This window comes from Lissotriton vulgaris, chromosome 3_1 (assembly GCF_964263255.1).
Source record: "Lissotriton vulgaris chromosome 3_1, aLisVul1.2, whole genome shotgun sequence".
Classification (NCBI taxonomy): domain Eukaryota; kingdom Metazoa; phylum Chordata; class Amphibia; order Caudata; family Salamandridae; genus Lissotriton; species Lissotriton vulgaris.
The window spans coordinates 557,919,231-557,932,348 of record NC_141689.1 but is presented as its reverse complement, the minus strand read 5'-3'; the positions used below and the strand labels follow the sequence as shown (position 1 = coordinate 557,932,348).

At 41.8% G+C, this 13,118-nt stretch overlaps 1 protein-coding gene across 2 annotated transcripts in view; it reads right to left on the bottom strand.

Moving 5' to 3' along the window:
- Positions 1-13,118, bottom strand: part of RASGRF2 (Ras protein specific guanine nucleotide releasing factor 2) — a 1,825,430-nt gene that overhangs the window by 430,580 nt on the left and 1,381,732 nt on the right. For both annotated transcript variants that reach the window (XM_086960835.1, XM_086960836.1), the window contains exon 18: positions 2,580-2,686. In XM_086960835.1, the coding sequence (XP_086816961.1) occupies positions 2,580-2,686 (107 nt within the window). The remainder of the gene's footprint in view (positions 1-2,579; positions 2,687-13,118) is intronic.

The window sequence follows — 13,118 nt, the reverse complement described above, 5'->3', positions numbered from 1 at the left end:
CAAAATCTACACAATATCTTTACACAGGATGCACACTTGGTAGCACATGAACAACATAGGCTAAAATGCCAAGGGTATCTGATACTTTTTCGCATTGCAACCTTCAAAGAATCCAGGAATAGCTATACTGATTAAGAGGGGACTATCTTTACAGAGAACTGTGTCTAATAGTTATAGAAACAACAGGTACATTTTGGACACATTTCAATACACAGACACAGTCTAACCTTGTTTAATATATATGCTCCTAACACAGACCAAGATACATATATTCTAGACATATCGGCTTCGCTGAGCCTTATCCTGAAGTTCACTATAGTAGTGTGAGGTGACCTAAACACTGATACGAGACTCCGCTTTAGATCTAATATCCAAAGGCAGGGTACTGAGATGAAAAGCAAACATTTGCTGGCCCTGATGTCAGATTTGGGGCTGCTAGATATTTGGCATCTCCTTCTTCTCATCAGTCCATTTGGTGTATATACAGTTGTTTATCTGATTATTATCAAGATTATGTATTCAAAATACCGAAGCATGTACATTATCCTTTTTGGACCATGTACCTCTGAAACTTGAGTGGTGTGATCTATGGCCTAACGCAAGGGAGTACAGGTGGAAACTGAAGGAATATCTACTTCATAGGAACAAGATACAAATACAGATTCAGAATGGTGCATTTACCACTGTTAACTGGGATGCCCTGACGATAAGGATAAGAGGCACACTGATAGCACTTGAAGCCCACACCAACAGGAGTTGATGTATAAGGATAGATTAGACAGTAGCTGAACTCCAGTAACAAGACACGTTTAATAGGAAAGACACACCAGAAGAAGGTGGCTTTTGAAGTAAGTTGAAAGACTCATATATTAGAACTCCTTATCTCAGAGGGTACAAGGGTAATGGAGGAAAAGATTAAGGTGGAAAATTTATAAAGGTGATTAAGCTAAGCAGAATCACAGTATTTCGAAGCTTGGCCCCTGAGGACTCTACTAACACCACTGGGAGGGTAGCTAGATAGACCTACATAAAATGGAGAGGTCAGGAAAGAGGCAAAGTCTCTCAGGTGTTGGAAGACACCTGATCCTGATGAGTTCCCACATAGTGTTATAGGACATTTTTGGAGATCTTACCGGTTTCATTAGAAGCATTGTTTAACACCTTCAAGAAGGAGTTAAGGGTCAGACATACACTATGGCAGAGGCAGCTGTCATACTGATTCCCAAGCGGTTGAATGGCTTAAGGGAATGTAAATTATATGGGCTGTTTGACCTGCTCGATGTAAAAGTGAAGATCCTTACTAAGGTTTTTGGCTCAAGACTATACACATAGATGCCAGGCCTAATATACGCTGATCACCTAGGATTCATATGACAATGCCAAACAGATGGCAACATATGAAGAACGGCCCAGATAACAGAACAATACCCAAAGGGATCTGTGAGATACTGGCCGCCTTGGATGCTGAAAAAAGTATTTGATCGGGTGAGCAAGGCGCTGAACCATACCATACCAGGGGCAAGCATACTGATAAACTGATCCAGCACAGTGTATATACTTTTGGAGCATGGTACAGAATAAGGCTATCGTCTATCGCCACTTCTCTTCATAGAGCACTTTGCAGCCAATATAAGGCATAATCCAGCAAGCCATGGCATCATTTTTGAGGGAACAGCATCTTTGCTGATGATGTCCTTATGGCCTTGATGAACCCACAAACCTCATTAAACATCCAGTTGGATCATTTGGATTCTTTGAGCACAAGCACATGGGAACATCACAAATGATCACAACACGAGTGGCTGCTGCTTGAGGCACTTGTGTTTTTTACACTATTTGTTCACGCCAAATTCATCCCTGTATCGAAAAGAGACACAAGGCTGCATTTCATGCTAAAATATAGTGCCATATGCCAATTTTTCATTTAACATAATTTGTCAAAATTTTATTAATTTACTCAAAAACAAATTACCTTAATTTCACACTCTATTATGCAACCCTTTCATAGTGCACAGGTACATTGGGTGTGGGTCGTTTACTACGCTGTCACAGCACACTACATGCCTTCGCACACCTTTGTTTGGGCTGTCTGGTGCGTTGGTTGTATGCTGCATGCGAAAGCTCTGCATTAAAGGGAGATTGGTAGCATATATATACCCTTCAGATAGTGACAGAGAGTCGTGAATAGTGAACATGTTTTAGATTTCCCAGAAGTATGCCACAATTTCCCCTCCAAATTGTACCCTGGCACCAAATCAGCCTACCATCCTTCCGAGGTGAGTAATTTGAGCCTTATTACATGTATTTATAGCAATACTTTTTATTCACAGTTCCTAGAGACGACAGGAGTTCAGCATGATGCGCTATATAAAAACAAGTTATTATTACATAAGTGTTGAATATATGCGGTGAGGTAAGAAGCATAGATGTATCAGCTTATAACAATATAACCAGAAAACGTGAATATTGCAACGATTTGACTTCTTAACTAAGTCAAAATTAAATTTACAAACGGAAATGAAATGATATCAGTCACCTTTTCATACACAAATGACACAATTCAAAAACACCCAAAATACCTGAGTGTGCTTTGAGACCCAGTGACGCAGGACATTCAGAACTCGGTTTGTGGCTGCTCTGCGGATTATAAACTCTTTGTCGCACATCCTCTCAGAGTTGTTAAAACCTTTAGAAAAAGAAAATATACACTTGAAAATTCGTAGTGGACTACTTCTACTTTTATTATTAAAAGTGACTACTTCTTTGTTCGCAAAAGTTCTTTTTAAAAATCACGTCTTTAGGTGTAAGCTTGTCGGGCTGCAGGGTCCACTCAGTTCTGCAGCAGTGATGTGCACAACGTTTGTGAACAATTTCATATTTATAGTTGAGTGCACATTGTATCTGAACCCGGGGTATTTCAAAAAGAAAGTTCTGCCAGTTGTTTCTTGAGCAATTTGAGGAAAACACAGAATGGGAAATTTGAATTGAATTTCAATTAGCTGAAAACACAGAAAGGGGAATAACATACTGTTTTACTGGTTGCTGAATACGAAACCCCATTTTTTATTCAGAATGCTAAAACTACCCTGGATAATACCATGTACTTCTCCCGGGTGTTTTTTGCACTCAAATATACCTCCCTGCTCAGAATGGAAGTGTTTCAGCCTACCTTCCACAGCAAATTAAAGCTGAGAAGAGGAGTCAAATGGAGATTATGCTAATTTTGAATACCCACAAAACAGCTACGTGGAAAACAAGCACTGACATAGCCATTTGGGCTCCCCTTTGGGAGCGTAAAAGTATTTAGCCATGCAGCACATTATCCTGGGCCTTACAACATCTATTGTCCTTTAACGTGGAAGCTTTGACACTAATAGGCACATTATAACACAGCATTGAGAAGTACTTAGTTAAAGTGTAATTTTGGTACACCTGGTAGTCTGAACTCCCATATCTGGAAGTGCTTTCGTACACGATAATGAAAAAAAAAGAGTGTTAGTGAAATAAATAATTTGCCTGATAGCACTATTTAAGCGAGGAAGCCACAATGCATCCATGTTTTCTGGTTTCATTGTGTACAAAACAGCCAATAAATGGGTATGAACGTATCTTTCCTTACACTAAGGTTTGTTTCTATTTCAGTGCACATTTCAAAATATAGCGCAAACTCGACCGAAGGGAATTGGAGCACTTTACATGAGCACCCTTTGCAACACCCTCTTAAGCGATGCACTCAAGGAATGCATTTTAAAGTGCTTCAATGCTTTATTAGGGTAGCATATAAATACAATAACAACATAGATGTTCCGAGCAGCACAGGCCATTCATTATGTGTATATGCAAAGGTACAGGAAATTTGCTCACGGTGTAAAAGACTGGAGCCCCACTTTTATTTTTTGCAATTTTATATACAGCAAGCTCAATCGTTCAAGGTTCGTTGCATCTTCCTTCTGCAGGGAGCAAATAAGAAAGGAAGGCAGACAGCATTGGGGTATCGGAGTAAGGGAAAAAGAAGGCACAGAGCGTTGGAGAAAGGAAGGCAAAGTGCAGAGTGCTTGGGAGAAAGGAAGGCAGAGAGCATGGGAGAAAGGAAGGCAGACATGGGGAAAGGAAGGTACAGTGCATGAGGGAAACAAAAGCAAAGTAAATGGGAAAAAGGAAGGCTTACATCGTGGAAAAAGGAAGGCTGAGTGCAGGGGAAAAAAGAAGATGGACAGCAAGGGAGCAAGCAAGGCTGAGTGCATCGGGAAAAGGAAAGCAGACAGCAAGGGAGACAGCCAGGCAGATTGCAGCGAAAAAGGAAAAGCAGAGTGCATGGGAAATATGGGGCAAAGTGCATAGGAAAGAATGTAAGGTAGACTAGGAGAAAGTAAGCAAACTTTATCAAAGAAAGCAAGGAGGGTATGTGAAAAAAGAAGGCAATTATGTGGTAAAAGAGAAGGCAAAAAACGTCAGAAGGAAGACAGGGCGTGCGGGGGAAAAAGAAAGAGAACATAGGGTAAAAGAAAGCATAGAGTAGAAAAATGAAAGCAAAATATAGTACTTAGCAGAAAGGAAAACAGAGAGCAGAGAACAATGAAAGCAAATATGGTGTTTCATTGCTTTCTGAGTAGATTTGTACTCTACAAATACACACACACCCACAAAATAAAGAAACCAAAGGTTTTAGGAATGTTATAGTGGGCTCAGATTTCCCTTTAATAAAACCACTGAAATTGAAGTTATAGTTGCGTGAGCTACCTCCAGCTTATGCCCCCGCAATGCACTGACATAGCTAGTAACATCACCGATGACATCATCCACAAAACCACTCACACATCCACTCACACAACCACTCGCATTGCAACTCACATAACCAAAGAATCACTCACTCACACACTCACTTATAGGTGCATACACCCACTCACACACCCATACAACCACTCAGCCACCCATTCTTAGACATATACAGCCACTCACACACCCACTGACAGACCTATACAGCTGCTCACAATCTCACTGACGTATACAGCCACTTGCAAACCCACTTACACATCCATACACGCACTTGCCTATCCACTCACACATTCATACAGCCACTAAGACACCCACTTAGACATTCAAACAGACAGTGACACAGCCACTCAAATAACATGTTATAAATAGTATCACTTATTAGTAGCTGAGAACATTTAATAATTTAAATTTTGCAGTAGCACAATATATGTTTAACTGTCATAAACATTTATGAAACTCTTACACTCACTGGATAATGTCATCGGTGATGTCATTTGAGATGTCTTCAGTGATGTCACCGACCATGTCATGAGTGATGTAATATGTGAGGTCATAAGCAGTGCATTGCGGGCGTGTAATTTAGAGTTAGCTCAGGTAACTATAACCATTCAATTTCAATGGTTTTGTAAGAATGTAATCTGGGCCTAACTATAACGTCCCTGTACCCTTTGTTTTTTTCTGTGAATTTCTACAATTTTTATTGTTATATTCTAACTATAATGTCAGTGTAACCCTTGGTTTTCTTAGTGAATTTCTACTATTTAATCTTATTTCCTAACTATAACCTTCCTGTAACATTTGTTTTTGTAATTCATTTTGAATGTTTTTTAAATTGCATTTCCTAACTGTAACCTGTGACGTTTGTGAGTGGATGTGTCATTGGCTGTATGGGTCTTCCTCTTCATGTAACAATTGCTTCAATATGTAGAACAGTGCCTTAGCCCAGCTTAAAGAAAAACAGACCAGAGCATCCCCCAGCTTTAAGAAAGCAAGTGCTTTTCAGTGTGTATCTGGTTCTTATGGAAAGTGAGCAGTGACCATAAAAATTGATGCCCCATAACTGACCAGTACCGCTACTCTCCAGTTCATTAGCAGCTGGTGTTGGATGTGGGGGGGGGGGGGGGGTAGTGTGGCAGTGGGTTGGAAGTGCCACGGTCCCCGGAAACTGTGGTGATAGAGCAGCAGGCACAGCTCTGGGAGTCCACACCAGGGCTCACTAATTTCAATCATACTTCTGTCAGCGTTCCAGAGCTGCCCTGCCCCGGGAGCCACCTGTGCATGGACTGCCATGGCTTCCGCAACCCTCTTTAGCACTCAGATGCAGTGCTGCTGTAATGGCAGCTCTGACAGTAACGTTCACTTACCTACTTCACCCTCAGTGTGCATGTGGTAAAGCGGTGCTGAAAATGTGTGATTAATGCATTTTAATGCAGTGATGCAGACCACCACATTAAAAGGCATTAGTCTAATGCCTGATGTTTGGTACTTGGCAGGGCTACAGTGACATTCTGTGCATGTGTCCATGTATTTTTGACAATGTGATTGTTCCTCCAGCATCTACATCCACAAATCTATGATACCATGAATACTCGTCAAGAGAAGATGACAAGACTACAAAGAGGTGAATCTCCAGCAAACAGGAGTACTTCCTCTTAACTATATCAAGTAAGTGATTTTTTTGGTGGAGATGTACTCTTATTTATCTGCATCAAGAATAAGTCACCAGAATTGGTGGGAAACACAATCGGGCCTTTTGGTAAGCTGTCCCTCAGACCTTTGCATTCTACTATGGAAAATGGGGTGAGGACAAAAGAGCGCAATCTACAGACGAGTCTAGGTATTTGCATACTTAGGGTAATTAAAACAGAGACCAAGGGGAGGGGCACGTGTGTCCCCCCTCTCTGGGATGAATTTGGACCCAAGGACCCCATCCCCATTCACCCGGCATCTTCATCCTGGGTGCCCTGGAGCCCACCCAGGGAACCTAATGTGCAACTTTGGAGGGAGCCTAACTTTAGTATATATATTTAACACTCATAAACATTTGAAAAACGCTCACAGTCACTGGATGATGTCATTTGAGAAGTCATCAGCGATGTCATCAGTGATATCACTGACTATGTCATGAGTGAGGTAATAAGCAGTGCATTGCGGGTGCGAGTGATAGTCAGCCTAACGATTAGGTCTCCGTAACCTTTGTTTTTTTCCGTGAATTTCTAAGGTTTTTTAAAATTCAATTTTCTAACTATAACGTCCCTGTAACCTTTAGTTTTTCAGTGACTTTCTAAGATTTTTTAAATGCTAATTCTTAACTATAATGTCTGTGGAACCTTTGGTTTTTCAGTGAATTTCAAAGGTTTTTCAAATTCTATTTCCCAACTAGAACGTCCATGTAAACTATTATTTTTTAATTGAATTGTTAAGGTTTTTAAATTGTATTTCCCATCTAAAATGGCTCTCTACAGGGTATTTTTATAAGCTTGTGTTTTCATCAGTGGATTAATGAGTTGTTTTTAAAAAAAAAAATTATATTCGTGACAACATCAACAGGATGTTTCTAAGTAACCTGAAACTCTGCATCCGGTCTTATGTATAGTAACCATATACACACAACCAACACAACGGCTATTGTCAGAGCCACCCTCGTATCCAAATATTGTTATTTTTTTTCTAAAGGGTTTTGGTTTCTTTCTTTTTTGGGAATCTTCGCAACAACGTCACGATCCCTGCAGACACGTTGCAAAACGGAAAAAACAAAAGCAGACATTCAATGATCACTAACATATCCAAAATTAATATGTAAAAAAATCCATTCTGAACATTACCCTACACATATTACTATATACATAGTTCTTTAAAAACATGTTTAAACGCATGTTTGTGTACTAAGTTTCTTTAAAATCCATCTTTCAGACCTATTTTCCGTTTTCGCTATTATTCGGGACGTCGAAATGACGTCATTTACCGTGAAGATTTGCGCCTTTTCCATAAAGTGTAAAACACATATATCCACACATACTACAGTATTTTACAAACTTGGGCATAGATTCATTAAGCAAAAATCCGCTTGCAAAGGGGCAGATTCTCAGAATCTGCCGCTTTGCGACCGGTATTTTTGCATTTGGGATGCATCATCCCAAATGCAAAAATCGCAATTTAAGAAATCGCAAAATTGCGATTACTTAAATTGCTATTGCATTCAAGGAATCTCAAATTGAGATTCCTTAAATGCAATGCATTAAAGTTTAAAAATAGCCATTTCGCTAATAGGGCTCTCAAATTACCATGAAGTTGAACTTCATGGTAATTTGCAAAAACTTTGAAAAATGCACTTTGAAAAATGCTCCGTTGCTGCTCATACCAGGAAAAGAGTTTTTGAATATCCGTGGCTCCCCCTCCATATATAGCCTTGTGCACGAGACAGAGGGCTTGGAATTCTACTTGCTCAAGAACTGGGAGCCAGTGAATCTGTCTGATACTCGCAGATGTGGGTTGGTGTTTAGGAAGACCCAGCAGCACACATGCTGCCGCATTCTACAATAATTGTAGTTTGGCAATCTGGCCCGTCTCTATTCCCAAATATAGAGGATTGGTATATTCGAGTTTCGAAAGGACAAGTGCTCCTATCACTGTTTTCCTGAGAGTAAGTGTATTAAAAAAGGCAGTATTTTGCACAAGATTTTCAGAGTAAAGAAGCAGGAGGAAGTTAGCGTACTGAATTGTTTTGCAAACTTTAGTTCATGGTCAAACATGAAACAAGGTTTCTAGCCTTGGTCATAGGAACCGGGCAGTTCCCCGCCTTGGAAGGCCACCATCATTGGCTAGATAGAGATGGACCTGACCCAAACTCAATGACCTCCATCTTTTCAGTGTTAAGCTTGAGGAAATTTGAGTTCATCCATGCCATCGCTGAGATATTTACGAAAGCTGACAGCTGTGATGTCCACACCCTGCACGACTGATACCACTATATCGGTATCGTCTGCATAAGAGATTAATGTGAGGCCATGATCTTTAATTAGTCTCGCCAGAGGGGTGACATATATATTAAACAGCGTTGGTGACAAGGCTGACCCCTGTGGGACTCCACAGAGGAGGCAGAGGTTTCCTGACTTGAGGCCATCCCAGTGGATCAACTGTTCCCTGGATGCCATGAAAAATGACAGTAGGGTTAGAGCCGTCTCTCTAAAACCTACTGCCTCCAGCCGCCGCAGCAATACCGCATGGTTAACGGTATCAAATGTCGCCCATAGGTCCAGCAGGATGAGGACGGCTCTCCCCCGACATCCATCAGTCTTTGAATCTCTTCTGTGGCCATGATCAAGGCAGACTCAGTGGAATGTTGGGACCTAAAACTGTGTTGGGTGGAATCCAGAAGGTTATTGCAGTCTAGATAGTCAGTGAGTTCCACATTAATAGCTCTTTCTAAGATTTTGGTCAGTAGTGGCAAACATGAAATTGGGCGGTAGTGTTTTACCTCTGTGGGGTCCAATGTCGCTTTCTTCAGGATGGGCCTGATAGAAGCTTTTTTCCATGACTGTGGAAAAACACCGGAGCTAATAACCTCATTTAGGAGGGGAGTCAGGTAAGCACTGATTTTCCCAGAAACCAAGTGCAAAATAGAAGGGGTCCATAGGTTAACCGGATTTAGTCAGTAAAGCAGATCCTTTACTTTCTCTGCCGCTAAAGCAGAGAACCTTATCAGGCTGCTATGGGTCGGATTGTCCTCTGAAAAGTCTTCATTATTTCCAATGGAGTTGGATACCGTTTTCTGAAGTTAGTTCTAAACTGTCCATACTCTGGTCTGGAAAAAGGAAGCCATCTTATCCACAAAGTTTTGGTCCGGTGTGAATTGGCTATCCTGCAGCCGCTGTGATAGAACTGCCACAGTTTTAAAAGCTCAGTTGAGGAGCTTTTGGCCGTCTGTAATTTTGTAAAATATACCATTTTAGCATGTTTTATTGCTGCCTTACATTACTCTAGAGCTTGATTATAATACCTTTCATTTTCTTCACTACAGTCTGTCTTCCAAAGTTGTTCAATGTGTCTGCATTTGGCTTTAATAGGTCTAAGTTCTTCTGTTTACAAGGGTGCAGATGCTTGGTTATATATATATATATCAGAATCCCAGACACTCCTTCCGGAAGACACTGCCCGTGGAGGGGTGGCCCGCTGACCGGCAGAGCAGGCCGGCAGTTCAATATGCAATAAAGCGTTGAGTAAAGCTTGCTCTCAGGTCACAAACGCACAAACCAGTAATCCAAGTTAGTCATGGGGTTTACTCACATCCTAAACCTCCGTGTCACATTTCAACCTCCTAGAGGTCTTGATCACACACACCGGAGTGAAAATAAACAGGGTCTTACATGCTTTTCCTATAAAACAGCGAAGACAGACTGTAATGACAGTATTGAATACGATAATGCAGTCAATCTCTGGCCATCTTGTGTTTGTTAGGGTAGACTAAGTGTAATGTGGTTCAGCATCAAAATTAAACGACAATCATGTGAAATTTTGTCTCCTTACGCAAATATTAATTCATAGATAGAATCACATTACCAACTATGAAAACAGAAAAGGTAATTGCTTGTGCAACCTTGACGTTCGACATTGCTCGTCATGTCTATGCTTGTAACCTTGGTGTTGCTGTAAAGCTGCAATGTGTTTAGTCCTCTGTGCTGTTTAAAAGCCATCCTGGATTGAGTGTTATCTATTATCATATTAATGAATGTTCATCTCGGCGACACGACTACCCGTGGGAGCGCCTTATGTGGGCGGGCCATGTTCCGTTTGTTTGGGAAACTCTCCCAGTGCATTGTGGTGTCTGGTGTCCATACCACATATTTGAATGACTTGTGGTTGAACCAAATGTGTAGCTGGTACTCTAGTGCTTATGTAATATGTAAGACACAGTGTCTCTTCTTATGAGTGGGTAGGTTAAAAAATATACACCCCAAAGTGCTATAAAGAGTCACTGACCCTGTGCCGTAATCTACTAATGAGTCAGCAGCCTACCTCACCTATGTGTCGGCTCCCTGTTAGATATGATTTCACCATAGTGGTGTGTGTGTATTGTCGGCGTGTGAACAGATAGATGAGCAACTATTCCAGGATGTGGTGCTCGGCCCTGTGTGTAATTCAGAACCCCTATATGTCATCTTACTACAGTGAACGAATATAGCAACTAAAATAAACCAAGTGTACAAATGCAAGATGTCTTATCTGTAGCTGGGATGCAGCACAGAGATGTCCTTGAGGGCAACCTTGTTTTTTTTTATAGTTACGGCTAGTCCAGCCGTGGAGAAGTCCCACCGCCGGAGAGGCGGATCTTGGTGTTTGTAAACACGAGCATCGTATAAGGACGAGGGGAGCCTCGCCACCAGATTAAATTGGTGCGCCTAACTGTCTGTCTCCATGTACATTGACCCACTGTGGTGATATTTGTTTTACCTTTCCTATTGGGGATTACATAAACTTTGCAGGATTCAGTGGCACCCACTTGGGTTTTGAGGAAACTACAGTCCGGTACTGTTTGAATGGACTACTGTATCCATCAAGCATCATTGGTGACGCCCAGATGGGTGGGACTTTGCTACCAATAGAATATAAAGTTTCACCTGAAGTCCGCTGTTTCCCGCATGTCTGTTGCCAGCGATCAAGAGCATACCAGCGCTCGAAACACCTATGGCGAAAGCAGAACGAGGCATGAGGGCAGGCTGGTGACGGCTGCTGCCGGTGGTGTGTGTGCAGTAACCCTCTTGTGTGTGATATCTTCTTGAGGGCAACCTTTTTTTTTTTTATAGTTACGGCAAGTGCAGACGTGGAAACGTCCCGCCGCCGGAGAGGCAGATCTTGGTGTTTGTAAACACGAGCATCGTTTAAGAACCAGGGGGGCCTCGCCACCGGATTACATTGGTGCGCCTAACTGTCTGTCTCTACGTACCTTGACCCACTGTGGTGATATTTGTTTCAACTTTCATATTGGGGATTATATGAACTTTGCAGGATTCAGTGGCACCCACTTGGGTTTTCCTCATCCTAGGATCATCCCCCTCTGCCTGGGACGACTCATGGTGGCCACCGGCCCTGGGTACAGCACCCATACCTACAGATCACGCACGTAACCTGGGTTTTATCCTAGACTCCTCCCTCTCGATGACCAGACAAGTCAACGCCGTCTCATCTTCTTGCTTCAACATACTACGCATGCTCAAAAAAATCTTCCATTGGATCCCCACCGACACAAGAAAGACAATCACCCACGCACTGGTCACTAGCCGACTGGATTACGGAAATACCCTTTACGCCGGAACCACAGCCAAACTACAGAAAAAACTCCAACGCATCCAAAACGACTCAGCCAGACTCATACTGGACATCCCCCGTCAAGCTCACATTTCCGGTCACCTGAAAGACCTCCACTGGCTCCCCGTCAACAAGAGAATAACGTTCCGTCTCCTCACCCACGCACACAAGGCCCTCTACGACCTTGGACCCGAATGCCTCAACACACGACTATCCTTCTACACACCCACCCGTTAACTACGATCATCCAATCAAGCCCTCGCCGCTATTCCACGCATCCATAGATCCTCCATGGGAGGAAGATCCTTCTCCTACTTAGCGGCCAAGACCTGGAATTCTTTCCCCACTCACCTCCGCCTTACACAGAACCACCTCTCCTTCAGAAAGCAGCTAAAAACCTGGCTATTCGATAAGTAATGCACCCACCCTCCCTCAAGCGCCTTGAGACCCTCTGGGTGAGTAGTGCGCTATACAAATTCCTGAACTTGAACTTGAACTATTTGAATGGACTACTATATCCATCAGGCATCATTGGTGACGCCCACATTGGCGGGACTGTGCTACCAATAAAATTGAAACTTTCACCCGAAGTACGCTGTTTCCCGCATTTCATTTTGGTAACAGAAATGATCAAGAGAACGAGGTATATATATATATATATATATATATATATATATATATATATATATATATATATATATAGAGAGAGAGAGAGAGAGAGAGAGATATATATACCATTATGTAGTTAGAGTTAGGATCATGTTTCAATAGAACAACACATTTTTTGACTTGCCTATATCTTTGCACGGCTTGACAAATCTTCACAAGAATTTTCCAAATAACAAATCTCATAATGAGTCTAATTGTGAATGGAAAGTTTTGGGGTGATCTGTCAAGTGGGGGGCAGAGAAAAAGTAGGGGGAAAAAAAGTGTTTTTGAACACAACTGCAGCCCAAACTACTGGATGGAATAACACGGAACTTGGCAGAAAGCTATCTGTTGGTCCAGAAATAATGATTTTAGGTATTTGGTGTAAA